Raw genomic sequence first — 22,821 nt, 5'->3', positions numbered from 1 at the left:
ACTTAAAACTTAAATAAAGTAATGAGAAAGTAGCTACAAAGTGAGCGGGTATTTTCCCTCTGGAATATCGAGTGAAAGTGTGTAGGTACTAATTAATAGTGCAAAGTATCGATCAATCGTTTCACCATGGTTCTAAATATAAAATTCCGTCGGGGAAGACAAAGTTCGCGCGCAATACGGGCGCAGGCAGGTAGTGCGGGCGGCGAGGGCACGCGGCGGGCGGCCGCGGGCGGCGGCGGCGTATCGATTCCGCGGCGCCTTCAGTCGGCGTCCGTCGAGCGCCGCGCTGCGCCGAGCCGCCGGCGAGCGGGCGTCGCCCCTCCTCGCGGCCCGCGCCCCGCAACCGCCCTCGTCCATCGAATCTCTCGTCGTCGCCGGCAAACTCGAACGACCTCTTTTCGCTAACTAACGTCGCACCCGCGTCCGATTCCCGCCGCGAAACTGCGCTCGATCTCTACGCGTAGTCATCGCACTCTGAAATATTTTTCAGAGTTTAGGAAAATTGTTATACACAAACTTTGTTTGATAGTTTAAAATTAAATAGTCTTATATTTGACGTAAAGTTCAATTATTTTTTTGGGAGAGTGGGTTTTATAGTCATGAACTTGTCGAGTTTTGAATAGTGGTAGGGTTGTCAGAGCGTAAGAGTGCGGTGATGTGGCGGTGCGCGGCCGGGCGAGGATGTCGGAGGCGGGGTGCGCGTGCGCTGGCGGGCGCGTAGGGCGCCATGGACTGCTGCAACTACGGCGAGTACCGCGGGCCGGGGCAGTACGGCGCGGCCGGCTGGGACGGCTACGGGTACGCGCCGCTGCCCTACGCGCCCTACGCGCAAGCCTACTACGCGCCGCACGCGCACGACCCCTACGCGCGCTACTACCGCTATGACTACCCCAGTCACCACATGCACCATGAACATGTCATGCCTATGGGTTGGTATATCTTACAGGAACTTATTTACACGTAGATACAACTAGTTCAACTACAGGTGTATTATGTAGGTTGCCAATGTATGTACCCATGTACGTATAATTATTAAAAATACTTGGGCACAACCTTTACCAACTTAAATCTATTGGTAAAACTAAATTTCTGACTCCAAAAGAGCTCAAGATTCGTCAAAAGAATTGCCATAGAGACATTATATCCAACAAGATAAAAACAATAAGTAATAAGTTCAAAAAATTACACGTTATTGCTAATGCCCCATAAAATACCGATCCGAAATATTGTTGCTAAACTGCTTATTAAAAAGTGATAAAAAATAGATGAATCTTTAACTCTAAATAAGAATTAATTAGCGCGTATAATTTGGTGATTTTTTCGGAAAACAATGTTCCTTAATATCAGTAACCATGCCGATATTAATTATATTAATCTTACATTATCGTGTGTATGTACTCTTACTTGCAAAGGTAACAAAGTTAGGTACGTTATTTAAAAATAACATCAAGTTATCGATCCGTACTAATTAGTTTATTGCGATCCCTACAATTCATTTGGCATAAGTCTAATTTCCCATAAGTGATTATAAGACGGTTTGCGATGAAACCAGATTAGAGTTATTAATATTTTTAATTAAATCTTCAGTTGGCTTAGTAATTATAGGGTATGCTTTATAGGGCTGTATAATTATATACTTTTCCGTAAAGGACGCTATTTCGTGGTTATAATGCAATATAGAAACGGCACACAAAATTCCCATACTTAAGCGCTGAAAAATATGTATTTGTATAAATAGCAATATGATATAAATCTCGAACTGGGTGCTTTTGACTTATTTAACTACTTATTGCAATATGTTTTTTTAACGTCAGTAGAGAATGTCAATTTCTTTGATTCGTATTGAAAATTAAATGCAAGGCTATGTTAGTTTTAATATTATTGTATGTTTGTGTCAGCTATTCGTGATAATTACTATCGAATACTCTAAAAAATCCTCATAATGCATGCCTTATAGTGCTGCAGCAAAATATACAGTAACTAATTCCTTGAACGTAATTGAATTACAAGTATTGAACTATTTCACGTATATTCCACATAACAGTGGAGCTAGTTAGCACAATAACATGCCTGACTACACGGAGTGTGCGTCGACCTGAATTTGTTTACCAATACGAGAGAGATCGGAATCCGCGCGCGTGGCGCGAAGCGACATTCTGAACAATGAAGAATGAAGTAAGAATTAATGTTTACGTTTGGGCGGATTTCTCGGTGTCTACGTCACGTGTCGATGTCAGAGGTGGCGGCGGCGCGGGGGCCGGGGGCGCGCTACAGGTGGTCGCTCGCCCCCGGCCCCCGCCGCCGCGCCCCGCCCGCCCCACGCCGCAACGCGATTGATCGCCTGCACAGCACAGCCACTCTACATATTGACCGGGGTACTAACACCCGTGTCGCTATCCGCCGCTCAACTCCTTATAAATGCTACGTAACACATCAAACGACTTTCGCACTACTACGCGACTACGAGACTCTAGCGCCTGATCATCAACTTGAATATAACATGAATATAGCCTACTTACTAAATATGTACTATGCAAGCAGAAATTGTCTTGTTTACCAATTCTAGTTTATACATTCATCATTAAAAAAGTCGTCATCGCCAGGTCAGCGATTAATGAATATGCAGATGGAGTTCTTTGCGCAATTTAACCCGACAACAAACAATTTGTATTTTAATTTTGAACGATTAATTTGCCAATTTGACAGCTTTGCATTACGGTCATCATTAATATGATTGTGACGCGATTATTTTAAACAGTTATATGAAAAGTAAGGATGCTGTTACCGTAAACATATTTTTGGGAAATTGAGTGGAAAAATATTATAATGTAAATAAAATCTGTAGGGGTGCGAAGTAACTGTTTTATAAATATGTATTAATATTAATGTAGCAGATCAGATAAGAGCACTATAAGATGACATTATTACTAGCTAGATACTCGTAGCAAGCAGAGTAAATGGCATTGAAATGATTAATGTTGTGATCAATAACTCAGGTTGGGTGTTATTTTGATGTTTACATACTAGGAACTTAACAACTATTCATCAATGGTATGCTGCAAATAATCACGTGTTTTTGAGATTGGAAGTATTTTTACAACGAAGCTTAATAACAAATTGATTACCTCAAATATTGCTCGATATACAAACATTGAAAAGTTATGGCGTAAAATGACAGCATTTTCTCGACGATCGATCTTAGAGAAGTTAAGCCAAGTTTCCTGTGTCCTGAAATATTTGATAGTAGTAGCTATGATGGGCCATTTTATTCTAGCGACCCATTTTGTGTGCATACATGCTTAATACAATTATCTTTAAATTCACGCATGACACTCTTATTACCAATATTGTTCGTGGAAACTGTCCCAGTCAGGTAGAAACTTCAAACATTTTACAATCGGTAACTCATTAGCTCGAAGACTATTACTACTGAACTTGGATTTCCCAATGACCATGCAATAGGCGGTCACAAGGGCATTGTCATGGGTAACCATTACCATGCTTTGCTGGGAACGTTCCGAAACTGATTCTTGAAGGTGTAACTACTTAATTGTCTTTTAAAGTCACGTAACGCTTACTGATTTTTATGTCGGTCAACCTAAAACGAAGTCATAATTATCGATTTCGCAAGGTAAACATTTTCATAAAAATAAATATATTTTAAACTGTCAATTTTAATATAATGCGGATAAATTATGTAGGGTGAACTCATTATTTTACTTACTTCAGCAAAATTATCAGCGGTAAAATATTGTCTACGTTACAAAATATCTTCTACGTTCAGGGTCACGGTTTCGATTGGCGTTGCTGCATCGCTACATACTCGTACCTACATAATACACCTATGATCGATTTTTAAATGAAATGGCACCTACTATGACGTAGGTTCCGCGAGTGCTACTTCAGCAAAGTCAGTCAACGTAATATAACTGTAGATGTATTGTTCATGTACAGTATATTTTAGATAGGTTTCTTTGGCCGTAATTCAACGACATGTTTTGAAAGATACGTAAATAAATAAAATAAATATATCAATTCTTTTGGTTTTATAAATATTCGTGACACTACAACCTGTTGCCCTTTGTGCGGTTCAGATCAGAATTTGGCAGTAATGAGTATCGGCGTTGTTGTATATTGACGCGTGCTATTGTGATGTTCCCGCGAGTGATAAACAATGCTTGTTTAGATTACGGCGGGTACGCGTCGAAGGAGGCGCGCGTGCGACGCTCGCTGGCGCGGCGGGAGCAGCGCGCGCATACGCCTGCGCAGCACCTACCTCTGCCGCCCACGGTCAGTATATATCCTTTTATTTTATTTACCTAAGCACCAGCCGTTTTATGGGATAATAGTTGAGAGCAAGCCTTTTTCACAAAGGGAAAGTTTAAGATCGTCAGTTAGCACATTTGATTATTTACACATTTGCTCAAACTGGATTGATCATTCTTAAGTCCAGCTTGGTTACTGGTGTCCAAGATAAGAAAGTAGCATCCCCATTAATAACATAGAGATTGGATACATTCCCGTTCACATAAGTTTGTGCCTTAAGAAATAGGTGACATGAACTCTTTTATTTAAATACTTTAAGAACACAATAAGGATACATTACGTATACAACATTTTGACGGATCATAAATCTGTCCGGGTTAATTGTAAATTTTAGTACGATATTACTACTTTATTCTCTGAGATATTTTATCACTATAGCCAACTTAAATATTCATAGTATTTTTCTTGATAATGGGTCCAGGCTGCTTTGTTGCTTGCCAGGTTTCGAACTTGCACATTCCTAGTCAAGACACAAGCTCCGCAAAAAGTTTAGTCTGAAAAATATTTGGGGAATCGGGTAACGGTTGTGTTAAAAGATACACAGACATATTATAAGATACTACAACTAAATTAGAACTATTATTCAAATCAAAACATAATGAAATCTTAACTAACTCTTTTACAATAATAGTTGAGAAATCTGCTTGTCAGGAATTATTTAGGCTCAGTTTATAAACTGCTGATAAGTATTTTACGAGCAAGTAAAGAGTGCATAACTTTCCTTTTTTTTTCAATAGAAATGTCAAAATAATATTAGTTACGTTAACTTCCTCGTGAGTAAGCAACACCAATACGAGGCGCTTTGTTGTATTGTGTCGAGGCTATTTCGAGTAATGCATAGAAAAGGAGAATTGAATTTGAATAGAATAGAACATAAGTGGCTTGAGGTAGTTGACTTACAAACAACGAATACAATTAAATGCCCTATTCCCCTCCGCTGATCTTTACAATATGCTCAAGAACGCCACGCAACTGATACATATCTATTATCCAGCCAGTCTAGAGCAGTATGTAAATATTATGCCACAATGAACTATGGAAATTATGAATGTTAATATTACATGAAATAAATGAGTACTTATCTCGTACCTTACGCGATACCGTTCGAAGGCTTTATGATGCAAAACCAACATTATCATTGCTGGCATAAAATAAAAACAGTGTAGTTATTTAAATAAACATAGTTTGTAGCATTCATATTTAAGAATCTGAACTGTCACGTAAGTCCATTGCATATCGAATTACGGTGGAATAGGTCATCGGCATACAAAAAGACTAGTTAAAATTATGTAGGTCAGTGTCAGAGGACAGTTGACATCCTCATTCGCTACTAACGTTCACTTCTCTGTAGTAGATACATACATTATCAATCGTAAGCATTGCAGATAGAGTTTAAATTCAACCAACACACTATAAAATTCAGTCAGGGAAAGTTTGTTGTGCAAATTCTGAAATGACTGCTCATTGAAAACAAAAGTTTGTTGTCATTTCTACTCAGACGTTACAAATTAGGTTTTAGACGAGTTTAAATACATATTGCGGTACTATGAAATTCTGTTATTCAGCATTTATGCTTAATAGAGTAGACGTTTCTTTTCCTTTTCAAGTGTTAACTACAAAATTTAAATTACATTAGGTACATATAAAAAGAATTTTGCTCAAAAATTCGCGTCTGATTTCGGCAGTCCACTAGTGGGAAAGTTAACGAATAATCGAGTGGTAAGTGGTATCATTACGGCGTCATATTACGAGACAAGTGAGCGTCACAAAGGCGCTAATGAGGGCGGGGGGGAGGGGCGGCGCGGCGAGGCGGGGGGGTGTCGAGAGGTGGAGGTGGCCTATGAAAGCTGTCAGCGGTTGATTTTTCCGAGTGTCGTGGGCGCCGCGCTGATCGATAAGTCACGTGGTTCGCGCGCTCGCCGCTTGCCGCTCGATAGTTAGTTAGCCTCTGCAAATCTCCCGTCACTATTCCACTTCCCCCACACATGAACCGTTTTCAGCCAGTTATGAGTTTATATAACGCCTAAATGTTCGGATTACCTAGCATAAGTGCTGTATTATTATTATAACTTGTTGATTTGTTAAACAATGCCATAATTTTATGGTAAATAGTAATATTTCATATAAAATGGGCTTCTCAGTTAAAAGAGTTTATATTAAAATAATATTTATTCAAAACCTTTTCTCTAAACATTTTATAAAGATTTTTTTTAAGTACGTGGCAAGGCTATTTAAGCAGGTATGCATAATATACACAATTAAAAACTAACTAAATAAATCAAATATGAACACACAAAAACAACTACACAATCAAACTATTACAACAGAAAACTTCAAAATAATACCGAAGTGAATCGAACAAAAATAACTCCGAAGTTGATTCCGCGTAGCACCGTAGCAGCGGCGTAGCACCGTAGCACGATTAATATGTCGTTTGAACATTGTGCGATTTTTAAGAACTTTTTAAATATGATAGCGCATTTTAGGTTAAAGTAGTGTAAAAAATGATGTTTTTTTAAATGATTGGGGTGAATGAAGGTGCATAGGTGATGTGTGATGATGAATGCAGTTGGTGCAACGCAACGGTGCACAGGGAGTAACGGACATCGATCGGCGCCACGACCGCCCGCCCCCACACACCCCAGCGCCACACTAAACATTATCTCGTGTACAGGTTGGGTGCACATATTTCCCCATGGCTCCATGTAAATATTGACAAACAAAAAACTCGTAGCGATAGACGGTTTTATTGTCGCACTGTTAACTTGTGAAGAAAGTTTAGTTTATTAATTTTAAATACATAAATTCAATTAATAAACAAACTTGTACATTCGATGTTACTCATTTACTATATTTAGTCATATTAGCAAGAAAGTAACAACTAGTTAAGTATTATGAGAAGTCGCAGGGGCTCAAGCGGGTAAATAGCTCGATTTTCAAGAGATACGTCGTTGGTTCGAAACCTGGTGAGTTCTTGAGTATATCTTAGATACTACAGATAGTATCGATGGAAAACCCTCATTCAAGAAAACCACCTTTAGTACTTTGGTAGCTTAGCATTCGGCGATTTTGGAAGCTTGGGTAAGAATTTCAGCACTTGGGGTTTCACATTTATAGCTTCGGTGTTCATACATTTTATTTTACGAATATAGGCCTCGTGTAAAAAAAAGTTTATTGATTAGCTGATAATGATTACTATCACCAATTGTTTGAGACTGGATAGGTACTGTCTGGATAATGTAAAATCAGGATATTATAATAACGACACTCAGTGCTAGAAATATACGTGGCATATTCTTGGGCAGGATACGATACATACAAACTTCTTTTAAATGACATGTAATAAATACGTAAAGATCAATAACGATAACGAATAAAGATATATTTTCAATCATCTTTCGGCACTTAATATTTATACTGCAAGCATTTACTTTTTTGCGTATCTAAAGTTTGAAAATGCGTGCGAAAATGAGTGAAAGAGTATCGGAAGCAGTTTCAGTGTGGAATTCGCTGTAAGCTGTCTGTCAGGCGAGCTGTCTGTCAGGCGAGCTGTCTGAATCGATAAGTACGCGTGGGACAGACGGTCCCCCGTAATCAATGACGCTCAACTCTTTTTTGTTTTTGCTAAATAAAAGTAGCAGTTCAACCTCCAGTGATACATATTTATACATAGGCACTGGAGTACTGTCTAAGTCACAATATTTGTACGAAACATATTAAAAGCACGATTAAAATTATCGATATCATTAACATTATTCTTGAATTTGTCATTTCAATGTATTAAATATTCCCCTTTTAAAAATGTAAAGGTGCTTATAGATTAAGCAGGAAATAAAATGGTTGTTTTAATTTCCAGCCACCGCTAGAATGTGGAATGAACGGTCGGGGTCCCGCGTATTGCGAACCGCAGATGTGGCCACATTATCAGGTAACTACGACTTGTGTCCTATTTAATTAATTAATATACTAATTATCTTGTTTTGGTTTTGTTAGGTTAGTTAGTTTTTGTTTAATATTCATCATCATCCTTCGAGCCTTTTCCCAACTATGTTTGTTTCTTACTAAATTAGATTTTTTATTTTTTGTTTAATATTAATGGGCTTGTATTATTGTTTTTCAGCAGATGGGTGCGATGGGTGGCGGTGGTTGGAGTGGCGCGAACGCAGCTAACGGGTGGGCCCAACGCTCCGCGTGTTCGCGTGACCACATGCGGTATCCTCCCGAATGCCGACCAATGAAGGTTATTAATTGATGTACTCTTTAATATTGTTTTGTAAAAATGTTGCATAGTAAATACGTCATATCTTTTTAAGTATGTAAGTGCATTTTACAAATTACACGATAAAAAAAAAAGGATTTGATGTTGTCAATTAATGATAAAATTAACTGTACGCACACCATGCAGTCGCCTGCAGAAAAATACTAACAGTAATAAATCTTTTGAATTTTCAGGGTGCTCATCTGCATAGCCAGAACCAACCCTGCCAACAGGATGGAAGATCAACACCATATCCTGTTTATGAAGATTCGCCTTTCAACAGAGACGGTGGTCCGAGGCAGAGAAATACGCCAGAATTCAACCCGGGCGTGACGCAGAACGACCCGAGTCGCGCGGTACGCGATCGTTTCCCCGTCGAGGCACGGCGCTCCCCTCCCGAGGTGAAGCGCCCCCCGCCTGTAGTTCCGTTGCCTGCTTTTCAGCAAGCATTCGGCTCGACGGAGATTGGGAAATTCGCCGAGGCGTTTAGTCGGACCGAGATAGCGGTTGACGACACCCCCGCTGATAATTTTATGTACGAGTCGTTTCCAGAATGGGACGGCCCGGTCGAGCCTCAATGGTCGTCACAGCCTGCCTCGCAGCTCTCCTCGAGGGAGATCAAATGCGAAGAAAACTTTTAAGTGATCTTTGCCCTAGTTCTAATTTTAGGCAAATTTGCCTTTTAGTTAAATTAGACAAATTGTAGTTCCACCACCATGTTGCCAAAATGAGTAGAATTGAGATGAGGAGTTGTATGTTATAGGACTATTATGATGGGATGTCAAAATTGCTAAAGTGTACGAAAAAAGACCGGATAAAATAGTGGTGTGACTTTTAATTCATATATAAAGTAGATTATTAATTAGTTATTCCCTTTAACTAGTTCTAGGCCGATCTTCAAAAATGAGAAATATTATAACGAGTAAAAGTGATGGTTAGGTACTGCATATAGGATAACAAATGAATCATGACTCAATGTGCCTTTATTCGGAGAGCCCGGCCGCTACGCGCGCGGTGTCGTCCGCCCCGTTCTGCGTTGCTATGTACGACATAACATTACAATAGCAATTATAGGGACCAACGTTTAGACAAATATACACGACCCGGTGGCGTGCAGTCGATGCGCAATAAGCTCAACGAAATACTTTATGAATGTTCTGGGATTTTAAAGAAAAACATAACAACCATAACTTAAAGTATGAAAATGAAAACAATATCAAACAAATTAGAAGCTTATATTTGTAAGATTATTAATCGAATAAAATAATTACCTTTCCATCTTTCAACGCTAATAAACTAATCTCTTGAATCAAAATTACTTTTTATTTTGAAATTAAATATGACAAATGATGTTGATTAGTAATATAAATGATTTTACCTCTGTTTCTATTGCAATAATGTTCATAAAATAAATATTTGAGGGGGCTATTAGACGCCGCGCGGACTTATTATAAACATTCGAAATTTTTCAGGAAGTAATGAAACAAGTCATGTATGTAGGTATAAATAGGTAGTTAAATTTGATAAAATTTTTAAAGAGATTACTTATGAATAAAATGGCTTTTTAATTAAATATTTAGGGTCCAACAACGTTGATGTAAAGTGTTTGTCGTGATTGAAAATTCTCATTTAGAATCATAACCACGACAGAATCACATCGTGTGTCATATGGTCATCGATTACAGAGTACCTACCTGAATTAATATTTCAACACAATATCCGTTGTTACCTTTAGTTATCAATGGTTGTTTGGTGTCAAACGACCACGGTCGTTTCTTGTTTAGAAACTGAGTATAATATTATATTGAGTTTTGTAAATGATTAGTGTCTGTGATAGAGTTGTTTGTGTATGAATATGTTTTAAATAGATTGCTATGTAAGTTTTGTCATTCATATTAAAATTGGTATTTTTGGTTAAATTGTGTCATTTTTACCAATATATTCAATCTGAAGAGGTTTTTTTATTTATCAGGCGAGCTTTCGTGAACCTCTATGAGGATAATAATGTAAGAGTAGACGAACCCAACATCCGAATTATTTCTTACCCGTTTGTAATCCACAACGAATCCAGCTGTTATTGCAATAACAGAACATGGGTATACGTTTGTAATGAGCCCGTCGACTTTGTTGTTAGAATTAGATCTGTTTAATTGTTAGCAGAAACTGAAGTTGATGTTAGTTACTTTGTTTCGAGCTTAATATTTAAATAAATTTAACTTATAATGTGCGGTGCATGATAACAGTAACTTCCAGTGGTCTTCATTTTTATAGAGGAAACTTGTGTGACAGTATTTTCGGTCTTTTTCGATTAAAAAAAAACAGCAAAATTAATGGAGTGCCTTACGTATTTAATATGATATGAAATTAGGATGGATGAATTTTATTCTAGCATAATTTGATGAAACACCATAATAAAATATAATAGCTTAATAAAACTTCTTTTAAATCGAGTATTTCATTAATTGATAGATATTGTAATGAACTTATTAAGAGTTATTTAATGATTATCTTTACATGTAATATTAAAAATATCTACTATATATTTAAATAATTGTGGTGTGCACTAAATTATTTTATTGCAAAGTTTATTCATTTGAAAATATTTTGTTACTTAAAACTAATAGAATCAAACGAAGTATGATTTTAGAATCTAGTGTTTATTATTAAGATTACATTAATATACTTAATCCGATTGTATTTATTTAGTTTTAGAACAATCAATTTAGGTATGACTTTGAGTAATAAGTGTGTACACCATATCTTCCAACTTCAAATGTTATTTAGAAGGTGCGATGAACTTACGATATTCCTACATGGCGTGCATTTAAAGCGGAATCAATATACATGAGTGAACGCACTCTTAGGAGCCAATACCGAGGAAACAGCCGCCTATCCGGGTTACAATTATAACAAATATAATAAAATACAAATGTAGCCAGTGCCACATATATTATGTATATTATTATATACATCTCCTTAGATAGCCCTATTGTTATTTGTTTAAGTATTAGGACGGAGTATAATTTTTATTGTAGAGAGATGTAAACACCGTAAATAAAGTTATAACGATATACATTATAATAGGTGTTCACAAATAGAGCTTCCCGAGTGAGTGTATCACAATTTTGTTTACCATGAAAGTTTTCGTGCAAACTAACCCTGGTCAGCCCTTGGACGTATCGCTTTTCAAATTAATAGTTTCATTTGTTGTTAGTAGTTCCCATTCATCTGTCTTATATGTCTTTGTCTGCGTAAGTGTATACCTATATTTTTAACAGCACTCATTTATGGGATTTAAATAGGATTCAGAACTAAACCGTTGCTAAGAATAATATTTTTCAATCTTACCTTCTTGCCACACATAGATTCTAGAGCATTCGTCACGTAGTTTTTCAAAAATATTTAATTTACTTTTACAATCAAATAGCTAAACTCTTTATACATTAAATAATAAACATGACTGTATAATGAACTTAAATCATTTAAAATATTGTAGTTAATGGGCCTCCATAGTTTTTACCTAATGTTGAGGTCGGGTATGAGTGAATTGTTCTTTAAGTTTCCTTCAAGATTCGTTGAAGTTTTAGGCCAACAAAATTTAGATGCGTAAGTTTATGTAAATTTGTTGAGGCAGTTAAAATTACTGAACAAAAGTATATAATGAAAAAATATTATGTAACTATCTAGTTATAATTATTATTAAACTTGTAAATAATTACCTAATTATATTTTGAATGTTTCACTCATATCAATTTAGAAAATCTGTTTTACTAGCAAATTGTAAGGTTTTGAATCCGGAAACACTGAAATGATTGATTTATGAACGTCGATGTACGATTTAATAAACACATTGTACCGATTATATCGCTGTTTTATTCATTGGCCTTATTCGTATAAACCTTTTCCTTTGTAGCCACTCACGTGGCCATATACAACAATTATTCTCATTCAATAGACTGAAAAAAATTAGGATGATAATAAATAAGGGTTATTAAATGAGTAGAAATATGTATATCATATTTTATGTTTATTCATAAGCAATAAAAAGTAATTTCCATATGTGTCACAAAATTTAACATATCAAATACTTATGAAAACAATAATACATCATTTAAATTGTAAATTAGACTAGTTGTTTTGGAAGCCACTAAAGGATACTAGAATTAATACCGTTTCCCATTTAGCAGGCGTTGACTTACTACTTTATATTTTTCATATGGTTCATCTATGAAACTTATAACACACGTGGCACGTTTTTGTGAAAACATGTGAAGGCACTTTAAATTTAGACGATTCAACAAAATGATAACACAGAGATGTTGCGGGTAAGTAAATAGTCAGTCTAAAGATATAAACGAGATGGTGACTACGAACTATAAATACAGTTTCTGGAAGATAAAAGATTATTAAGAAATACGTTCCGGTAATCATTATAGAAAAAGATAATGAGTAGTGCACCAAATAATTTATCGACTTGCGAAGAACCATTTCTGAAATGTGTAAAGCAGTTTGCCAACGGTTATACATACCTAACATTGTATACGGGTGAGATTACTCTCGATAAATACATTGATATAAAGTAATGACAAAACAACAGAATCTGCAAACCATATCAACAACAAATTATAAAAGTTCAATACTTATTATAACATTAGTTACTTTCGTATTTTACTTCAATAAGTCTTTCTAAATATTCATTCATTTTCCTACTTTACTTTCAAATGTCATTGAAGTATGAAATACAATCGCAATTAATGAGCTCATCCTTCATTTAATTTTTCACTCATATTTGTTTATTCATTTTATTAATTATAATTTTCTTAGTATAATAATAATCTATAAATTGATTGTATAAGTTCGTAATTATTAAATTCGAATATTTTAACATATGTATATTAATAAACGGTTTTATTTCAATAAGTCACAAAACAAACACTTAAACAATATAAGTCAAAGTATAATGTGGTCACGATAATATACATATATATATTACACAGGTATTATCTAAACATCATAGTGCATACTGTGTATACATACTCCTGGTTACTGCAACATATTTAAAATTAATAAACAGTAACTAGATCACGAGAAAACTTGTAAGCTGAATGAGGCAGCTCCACCGATGATATGTCTCGACAAGAAATATCCACCAAGTGCTACGAGACTCGACATTGCCCGACTTCCGTCGAGATATCGACAGGCACGATCCGATACATAATATATTACTGCAAGTCGGAAACACTCTGTAATTCCGTTGCTTAATGGTAAACTCATTCATTATTTTAATTTCAAGAATTTATAAACAGCTTTCCCTGTGAGTGACAGAATGTTCCGACAGTAATATATTATTAAACACCACGGATGTCGTATCTGCAAATATCACAGTTTGGAAGTGTGTCGTCGATCCAGTTAAAAGTTTTCTGTGACTGCAGTCAACACATTTACAATATATTACAGCAAACAAACAATCACAATAATTATAATACATTCAATAATTAATAGTTGAACTCAAATTGTGGATACATGTTATATCATTCACCTAGCCTATGATAGAACTTTCGAATTTGATCACGAAGAGAAATTATTATCAAAACTACCTAGTGTATATTTCCATTTGGGTTAGTGCATTTGAACTATAGGGTAGTGAGTTGCCAATGTGACGAAAATGAAACGCAAATACATTACAGCTAACTACTCTCACGATATATTTATTTATTCAGGAATATCTTCACGATAAGTATTCAAGCACAAGGAGGTGTAGAGAGTACCTAATTTGGCACAGAACAGTCCGTACAAACGAATCTATAGGATATTCGCATGCTTAAACAAGTAGTAAAGGAATGCCTTAAATAAAGCTAAAGTAGAAAGTCTTCACGAGGATAGATATCTCTGTATAGAGGTGACATGCTTTGTGACTACGATAAGACGTGTAAATAAATTACTTTTCGATGGTGTGAGCGTTATTACGAGAATACCGTTCTATGCGAAGTTTGTAATCCTTTTCGACGTCAAAGTAACATGTCCAATAACAATTCATTACTGAAATTAAACTATGTAATGTGACTCAATAATTTTCCTGACTTTCTATTGATATTGTCATTTATTTGTAGTTATAAAATAGACCTACCTAAATAAACGCTTCATGTAGGTCGATTTTAAATAAAACTTATTTTCTATTAATATGAGGTTTATTTTCATATCCAACAGATATTTATATACTGAAACAACAAATTATGTTCCATGTGGAAGGTAACACGATGCGTTACTGTACTGTAGCGCGTTTTGTTGAGTCAACATTTCATTTTCAAACCTCATAACAAATAATGCAACGCGATATATTTACTTTTTCCTATTAATTATAAAGAAATCATCAGTGCAATATGTAGAGCTATCGGTTTTTTACATTTTCAGACATGGATTCATAATTAGATTTTTTACAATGCGTTCATTTCACAAAAAAATGTCCCAATGTTATGAGTTGTTTAAACGAGGGTATTGTCAAATTATTTTTAAATATTATTAGATAGGTACACTATACCTCACAAAATAGCCGCACGCAGTCTTATTCGTTACGAGCAGTGGATTATGCACCTAACACAAAGATACTTTGAGCTCATTCAAAGAAAATATAAACAAATGCTTGAACGATTTGAACACAGGTTGATAAATCTTTGAGCTTTAAAACGTAAGTTCAGAGCAAATTAGAAATATTTAAAAAGTAAGGGGAACTGGGAAGAACCAAGGTGGAGGTTAACATCGCACGGAAGTGGTTTGAGTATTGTAGGTTCGGTAGTCGGCGGACAACAAAAGTGGGGGTGTGCGTCCGCGGCGCGGGTGGAGCGTGGCGCGGCGGCTAGTGGCGGCTAGTGGCGGCTAGTGGCGGCTAGTGGCGGCTAGTGGCGGTGGTCGGGCGCCAGCGACTTGCGGCTGGCCGACAGGTGGTGCGGGCGCGGCGCCGCGCGCGTGGAGCGCGGCAGCGTGGTGGGCGCCGCGCCGCCCGCGCCACCGCCCCCGCCCCCGCCCCCGCCCGCACTGCTCGACATGTCGCGCGGTTTCCACACGGGCGATCCTACAACACACCAAACACCGAACTCTTTATAAAGCCCACGTCACACCTCGCTTGTTCCACAGCTTGCATGCGGGAATGCCACAGTACAGTCATGACTTTGCACCACCAGATTGCAGGAAAATTGTTGAAACTCGGTAATCATATTGTATCATTTGATTTAGTCACTGTGCCATGTAATTTATTTTGTATCGTGTGTACTAGAAAGCTGTTTTAATTTATAATCGTACTAATAATTTAAAAGAAATTAGACTGTACTGTGGCAACCACGCATGCAATATCAACGAAACAAGTGTCGCATGATCTAGGCTTAGATTATCTCACGGCTGCGGGCGCGCAGGGCGCCGACGGAATTTGGACGGATGGGACCGATCGCCGGGTGTTCGCGCGCGAGCAAAGAGTTGAATGTTTGATGAGTGTTGAGGGGGGGGCGGGGGCGCGCCGCCGCGGTCGCGTCGTCATCGAACATTCAAGCGGTAGGGCGTTGCTGAGCATGGGCGGCGTCCACTAGTTTAGATAGAACATCTACTTACTTAACTTAAGCGGTAGCCTAGATACACACAGTGACGATAGAATCTACGGTGCACCGATCGATTATTTATGTATTGATTATATTATTTACTTTACTCACTATTGATAGGTACTTATATACGATGACATTCATTACTGCTTGTGGGTGCATCATCTAACTCGACAGAGAACCAGTGCACAGCTACAGAGGTTAGGTAAAGCACTACGTGAACGAAGAGAGCGTATTTGCCTACATTGATTTTGTTAGATTATATTTTGGATATATAGCTAGCCTATTTATTAGTAGATTGTTTAGCATAATGGTTTCACATATATCAATAATGGATATAATATTATGTAGTCCGACGAATACTTCCAATGTAACGAATTACAATAATTCATTATACAATAAAAAACTGAAACACTTTTTTGGTAATGGCTTTAAGTATCTAACATTATTATATTCCGCTCGCAGGTGTGTAATTTGTCCATAAAAGTGGTTCAATATTTTTTTAATAGAGTAAGATGACCAGTAATAATATTGACGATATTCTTTGTTTCGTTAGTACAATACACAACCAGCCTATAAATGCTATAAAGCTTTAAAGTTCGCCACAATATTTTTTTTTTAAATTTAGTGCAAATATTTGGAAATTGCCTACCTAATAGGTACATGTGTGTAAATAAGTACATATATTTAATAACGAAATAGTCATTAGTCATGCCATAAATTAAATTAATTATGTATTACGTATAGTGTACAATGGCATGTATATAATATTGTTTGGATTGTAAAATAGTTTACGGAATATAATTAATGAATTGATAAGTTTAATACTAAATTGAGCAGGTACTGAAGAAATGCGAGAGATAAAATAAATTAATATCAATACTTATACATACTTAGAATTGGAAGACTTAATTAACGATACAAATCCATGGCCATCTACACAATAATACATTAAATCTATCGGGATGTATAATAACAGTACAAATTAAATTAACAAGAAGAATACTATGACGAAGATGATAAAAGGATTAACATCAGTACGATACCACAGCCATTATTATGTAACACTTAGCACTTGGATTTATCTAGAATTAGGATTTGATTAACTTTAATATGCTATAATATTACGGTTTTAATTATTGTGTCTACTTATATTTTAGGGAGGTACATTTATATCTACGTCGAGATTCGTGGAATTAAACTCTATGTCTAGTACAGTTTCCTATTCTGTGACATTGAATTACGATGATTTTAAAATTTTCACGTATACATTTATTTGAACGTCTAAATTGTTATATCTTGTCTTTGGCTCGAGGTTTGTCGTGTGCCTTATATGATTTAATTGATTCCACGTTTTGGTAATCGGTCAGTCATAAATCGGTAGTAGGTACAGTCTTGTAAAATAAGTATGTCTTAGACGGGTATATATTTTTTCAACATATTATTTGAAATGTTTGAACGGAGAAAGTTGGTGATGCTGCTCCTCAGAGTTTTTTTGTATAAGTATTATCGAATGCCTGATTTCACAGGCTAACATGTTGTTTTATATTGAGTTGTTGGTAATTACTTTCGATAAATATAGGTAGGTATAATCCGTTGTTGTCAAGGTCCGGGGGTATTGAGAGTTTATTTCTATTTAGACATGTATTTGATCAAACTCGTTCTTCTCGTGATGGCGAGTGGGCGTGCACCGAGCCCGCTCCTGGGGCATGTCGTCCAATGTCTCGACGCTACTGCGGTCCGATGAAGTTAGAATCGATTGCGCAGTCATTGACTTTCGTCGAGATTTGGGCGACTTGCCCTTCCCCTTATGCTAGGAGGTTTTACTCTGCTTTTTCCCAGAGAGGTAGCATTGAACACAAGTTGGATGTTCAATGGCCTTAGCAATCGATTCTGTTGACTTTGAGACAACGATGCCCATTTTTATCGCTTTATCTTCTGCCTTAGCCAGTTGTGAATAGTGAGTCATCCTATCTAAGGAATTTGTTCCAAGTCGTGCTAATTTCTCTCCACCTGACTTAGAAGATCTTCGGCTTAAATTTGGTGATTTGCAAGGTGATTTATCAAAACTGGCTTGTGGGGTTCGCATAATGCCTTTCTTTGGTGCAGGTTTTGGTGATCGTGCTCGATCTACACTATTTTCTCGTGATTTCATGATACTTCCCCGTGGTGATCTAGATCCATCAAAGCTCTGCTGCGGGGATCGTGATTTGTCGATGGATCCCCGCGGTGATTTCGACTGGTCAAAGCTTCCTCTAGGTGATCGATGCAAAGTTTTGGTTTGCTTTAGGCTGGACTTATTAGGAGATTTGCAAACAATGACTTTAGTGACTCGATCTCGGTCTGGTGACGTGTGGTCTACGGAGCGATTGGGGGACCTATCCCTATTAATGCTACTGCCACTGCAGGATCTTATAACTTTGATCCTTTTCTCCGGTGCCGTCGTGCTCTTTCTTTCAGGAGATGATTTGAGAGACTGAGATTCTTGCTTACCTAGTTCCTTTACCATGGTGGGTTGATACTGAGTGGGTTGATGTGACGACTGGATGAGCCGGGCCTGACTGCCAGTACTGCCTGCACTGAGCGTCGATGTCGTGCTGTGGATAATAAATTTCACTGTAGTTTTTACATAAATCATGATGTACAAAACCATGACGGTTTGAACAAAAGTCAACCTCAAGCTTACTCTTGATTTTTTTGTCAAAATTGATGGATAATTTATTTGGACATGACCAATATTTTTCTTATAACCAATTCAACATGCCGTTCGCAGCACATGAAGCTGGGTAGACTCGTACCTAAGCGTGAGATGGTTGGGGGTCCTGCCGAGGCCGCGCTTGGCGGGCGGTGGAGGCTGTTCGTCTTCACCCTCGGACTTGCAGCCGGGGTCGCACTTATCGGCGTCGGGCGGCGGCGGCGGAGGAGCGCGTTTCACTATGGTCTCTGTTAGAATGTTGAGCGTTAGTACGTGTTAGGGTAAAGCTGATGCTGCATGGTTTTCATAATAAACATTCTCAAGGATACAACGGTATATGAAGTTAATGATTTAATTAAATTAGTAGTTAGTTTACAGAAAGAGTTATTTCATTTAAAAAAACTGTCTTTTTCACAACTTTTGAGTTAGTAAGGCAAATAGACATAATATGCCAAGACAAGGAAGCTTACATTTAATGAGGTATTTAAAGAGACTCGTTAGAGTTAAATAAAAAAAACATTTCAGTACCTTTTATGTTAATAGAGAAGTTAATATAAGCTAAAGTAATAGTGTGAACTGACCAGTGGCATCACCAAGAGTCTTGCTGCGATGCCTGAAGGCGGGTTCCTCGGGAGGAGGCTCTGGCGGCGGCTCGTCAGCATCCTGAGAGTTCTCGCGCGACAAGTCGCCTACCTGCAAGAGTATACAAAAGTCCACCCTTTAATCCTACTAATTTTATAAATGCGAAAGTTTGTGAGGATATGAAGAGGAAGCCACCCTTGCATACACGTCTTTGTATGTAATGATGGTATCTTTAGATGCAGTGTTTGGATGGATTTTGATGGAACCGGCCCAATAGTTTCTGAGAATTAGCCTTACAAATCAGTCAATTTTAATATAATGAGGTAAGAAAGTTGGGTGTTATAAATATAGACGTACCTCAATGTTTCCTGCCGATAATCGTTGTCCAGTAGTTTTAGGCTTCTTTGTTTTTCCGAGGGTTTGTGATCCCTGCATTACTTGCACCTAGGCAAAATAAATAAAATCTTAAAAAATAAACACCCAGATAAGTGCTTTTTTCCACACGAGATTAGACCAAACGAAAATAGTTTTATTTATTTTGAATTCGGTATCGTCTTTTAGTGTATGAAAAAGTTTAGAACTAATTAAAATATTACTAGTTTACACTAAGAGCAGACAACATCTAACGGACAGTAAATACATAAATAATAAAATATGTCACGTGTTTACTATGTACATAAATGGCTGAATAAAATAAATACCTGGTGCTTGGGCCTGTCTCTATCAAGAGTGTGCGGCGCTCGGGGCGGCGCCGGCGCAGGCCGTGACGTCGGCAGTGACATGTTCCGCACGGACTCGCGGATGATCTGCCGGATCGTCTTGAGGAACGCGTTGCGGAAATCCGCCGTACTATAGAAAAAGGATGCTTATATACTCTCTAGAAATCAATAATTTGGTAGGTGTTGTGTAATTTTTAAATCAATTAAGATAGGTATACCATTTACTAACTCATAATGAGTAAAATTGTCAATCTTCCAGTTGGCCAAATATGTATTATAAACGATTCTAACACAAGTAATTTATCATACAGAAGAACTGAACACGAATACATTTCTATTACTGTCGAACGGATAAAAGATCCTGTCAAACTTTAACTGAAATTGATTAAGCAACACAAAGCATCAATTCACCATTATCATTTAAATAGTTTGAAAACTAAAGTCCAACCGGAATGGTAATCGAATCAATCATAGTTTCAAACTCGCACCTGTTAGACAGGACGTAAACTTTCTCGGAGCGCCGCTGCAGTTGGCTCCGCAAATGAATGAGCTCCCACAGGAAATGGCTGTCCATGTCTTTGGCTGAGGAGGCCCGAACTTGCACCTCGGTTACTGGTATCAGTACCTGGTACCTGATAATTTCTACCTCGTTGGAACTATTTTTGGATGATACTCCCTAAAATATTTCAAATAAGAATTATTCAATGTTACTGCAACGAAGCGACATTGAATAGGTATAGGTGAAGATTGCATACCATAAGTTTCTTCTTCTGCCTCAGTCTTTCTTTGCAGAGGAAGACAACAGCCGATTTAAATACAAAGCACATTGCGTGCAATTCCAATCCCTTTTTAATTTTTCCTAAAAAGTCAGAAATATTTAACCATTCTACTCCACCGTAGTATAACAAATCGCCTGAAAGATTAAAATACAATTAGTACACAAAACTTTGAATTAAATATTAATACTATATCGAATCATTTTTAATACAGACCAGGACTTAGATCTATAGGTTGCTTGCAAGACTTTTGATGTTGCCTAAACAAGTGATCAAATATAGCACCATATTCTTCATGTATTCGTTGCATTTCATTAATGTGCTCTGCAACTTTTTCCATGCCTTTCAGAGCCTCTGAAATTATTTTAAATACAAGATATAACTTTAGTAGAACAACAAACAAAGCAAAGTACACAACAATATCTAAATGTCAAGGTACTTACCCACTAAATGGAGATGCTCCTCCGAATTTACATCAGTCAAATTTCTCAATTGTTGAAGTAAAAGCGGATATTTTAATATCCGCTGAATGGGTTTTATTAAGTACGACTCCAACGTTGATGAATGTTGCTGTTTTGGATTTCGAGCCGCAAGAAACTCTTGTAAAGCTTGATTACCTTCATCTACAACACAACGATAACATATTGCTAATCACGCACACAAACAACACCTGCAATAAAACAGACCAAAGAAATGTACACTTACTTGGATGTAATACTTTCTGAGCTTTGCTGTGACTAGCACAGAAAGAACTGTACAATTTGAAATGGTTTACGTAATACAGAAAAGCGTTCCCAACCGCAAAAAGTACGTTCTGAAAGAAAGCATAAACGTTGTAGAAAATGAAAAAGTATTACACACTAATACAACAAAAGAATGGTTATTGTGTACCTTGAACTGGTTTGAAAATTCAAAGTGATGGAAGTTAGGTTCAGCCTCAAGCGCTTCCTCTAAGTTTTGCAGGAATTGTCTTTGGAAAGTCACTATCTCCTGTATATTGCCGAACAAAGCGTTGATCTCGGCGTTTGATAAAAAAGTTTCCTTCTTGAGGGGCTCCAGGTAGTTTTCCAGTAAGTTGTTCAGGTGCTGGAAGCAATAACGCTCCGTGTTACATTCTACGCGTGTCTGAATTAACATTTAAAGTTTTTGTTTCAAACTCGATTAAAACGTGTTCAACACTGCTGTTGTACGGGTGTGTGTATCTATAAATATGACGTAAGTAGGAGCTGTAGGTATGTCATTGTGTAGCTCTAAGTCTTATACTGCATGAAGCATTTCTAGAGCAATTAATGAGTGCTTTGATATTGTAGAACCCTGTATTGTGCAGCAATTAGTGAGAGGCCCATGTATAAATACATTCCAGTGATACAAAAGTTAGCCGTATATGTACAGCTGTATATGTATGTTTCAGCATTTCGATGTATTCTCGCGTGTAATGAGATCTTGTCCGGTACTTGATACTGTTTAAAGGGTTTCCTTATTACACTGCTACGCCATTACATGAGGTGATATAACAAAACGATCACCATTTTATTCTATCTCTATGGGAAGATGCTATCAGACGATAGTAAGCCAGATTTCTATAAGAAAATAAAAATAAATTACATTGTTTAATAGCTTTACTTTCTCGTTTGCCTCCATTAAACATCTTGGTTGCGGTTAAAGTTTTTTTTATGAATATCGCAAAGTAGCTCTAAATTTTAAATTAACCCCATTTAGGATTTATTTTAAAAGTAACTTTTTAATCGAGAGCAGGCAGTTATATCGTTGAGCAGGTGCGACTAGGTTTACAAAGTTTAAAATACGTTTTATAAATCCATCAAAACTTTGGGTCCGTGATGAATATTTATATGAAAGAAACGACTTTATCTTTCAAATA

The 22,821-nt window shown here is 36.9% G+C and overlaps 2 protein-coding genes across 21 annotated transcripts in view; one reads left to right on the top strand and one right to left on the bottom strand.

The window, feature by feature from the left end:
• Window positions 1-257: 257 nt before the first annotated feature.
• Window positions 258-12,446, top strand: LOC110384157 (uncharacterized). Of its 2 annotated transcripts, none has more exons than XM_021345290.3 (5): window positions 258-929; window positions 4,187-4,290; window positions 8,183-8,254; window positions 8,450-8,566; window positions 8,779-12,446. In XM_021345290.3, the coding sequence occupies exons 1-5, from the start codon at window positions 728-730 to the stop codon at window positions 9,223-9,225; spliced, it is 942 nt and encodes a 313-aa protein (XP_021200965.3). In that variant the 5' UTR covers window positions 258-727; the 3' UTR covers window positions 9,226-12,446. The 2 variants fall into 2 exon arrangements, with proteins under 2 accessions (XP_021200965.3, XP_021200964.3); XM_021345289.3 differs by having other exon boundaries at window positions 259-929; window positions 8,447-8,566.
• Window positions 12,447-12,594: 148 nt separating this feature from the next.
• The window catches only part of Sif (still life), an 80,445-nt gene continuing 70,218 nt past the window's right edge, over window positions 12,595-22,821 (bottom strand). For 16 of the 19 annotated variants that reach the window (XM_064034125.1, XM_064034123.1, XM_064034129.1 and 13 more), the window contains 11 exons: window positions 21,834-22,028; window positions 21,648-21,756; window positions 21,386-21,565; window positions 21,159-21,296; window positions 20,922-21,079; window positions 20,655-20,842; window positions 20,149-20,296; window positions 19,805-19,891; window positions 19,447-19,558; window positions 18,969-19,113; window positions 16,059-18,767 (listed from right to left, as the gene is read on the bottom strand). In XM_064034125.1, coding sequence (XP_063890195.1) covers window positions 17,984-18,767; window positions 18,969-19,113; window positions 19,447-19,558; window positions 19,805-19,891; window positions 20,149-20,296; window positions 20,655-20,842; window positions 20,922-21,079; window positions 21,159-21,296; window positions 21,386-21,565; window positions 21,648-21,756; window positions 21,834-22,028 — 2,244 coding nt within the window. In that variant the 3' untranslated portion in view covers window positions 16,059-17,983. Of the gene's footprint in view, window positions 15,654-16,058; window positions 18,768-18,968; window positions 19,114-19,446; window positions 19,559-19,804; window positions 19,892-20,148; window positions 20,297-20,654; window positions 20,843-20,921; window positions 21,080-21,158; window positions 21,297-21,385; window positions 21,566-21,647; window positions 21,757-21,833; window positions 22,029-22,821 lie in introns of those variants that run through there. The other 3 variants (XM_064034136.1, XM_049846966.2, XM_064034137.1) reach the window with 2 other exon arrangements.

The sequence above is a fragment of the Helicoverpa armigera genome, chromosome 4 (assembly GCF_030705265.1).
Source record: "Helicoverpa armigera isolate CAAS_96S chromosome 4, ASM3070526v1, whole genome shotgun sequence".
Taxonomy (NCBI): Eukaryota; Metazoa; Arthropoda; class Insecta; order Lepidoptera; family Noctuidae; genus Helicoverpa; species Helicoverpa armigera.
This window is presented reverse-complemented; position numbering and strand designations above follow the sequence as displayed.

Excerpts from the sequence above, each read along its gene's own strand:
- LOC110384157 (XM_021345289.3), top strand. The coding sequence starts at position 728 with ATGGACTGCTGCAACTACGGCGAGTACCGCGGGCCGGGGCAGTACGGC. Across the intron at positions 930-4,186 it reads TGAACATGTCATGCCTATGG|ATTACGGCGGGTACGCGTCG; the intron begins GTTGGTATATCT and ends ATGCTTGTTTAG. Across the intron at positions 8,255-8,446 it reads AGATGTGGCCACATTATCAG|CAGATGGGTGCGATGGGTGG; the intron begins GTAACTACGACT and ends ATTGTTTTTCAG.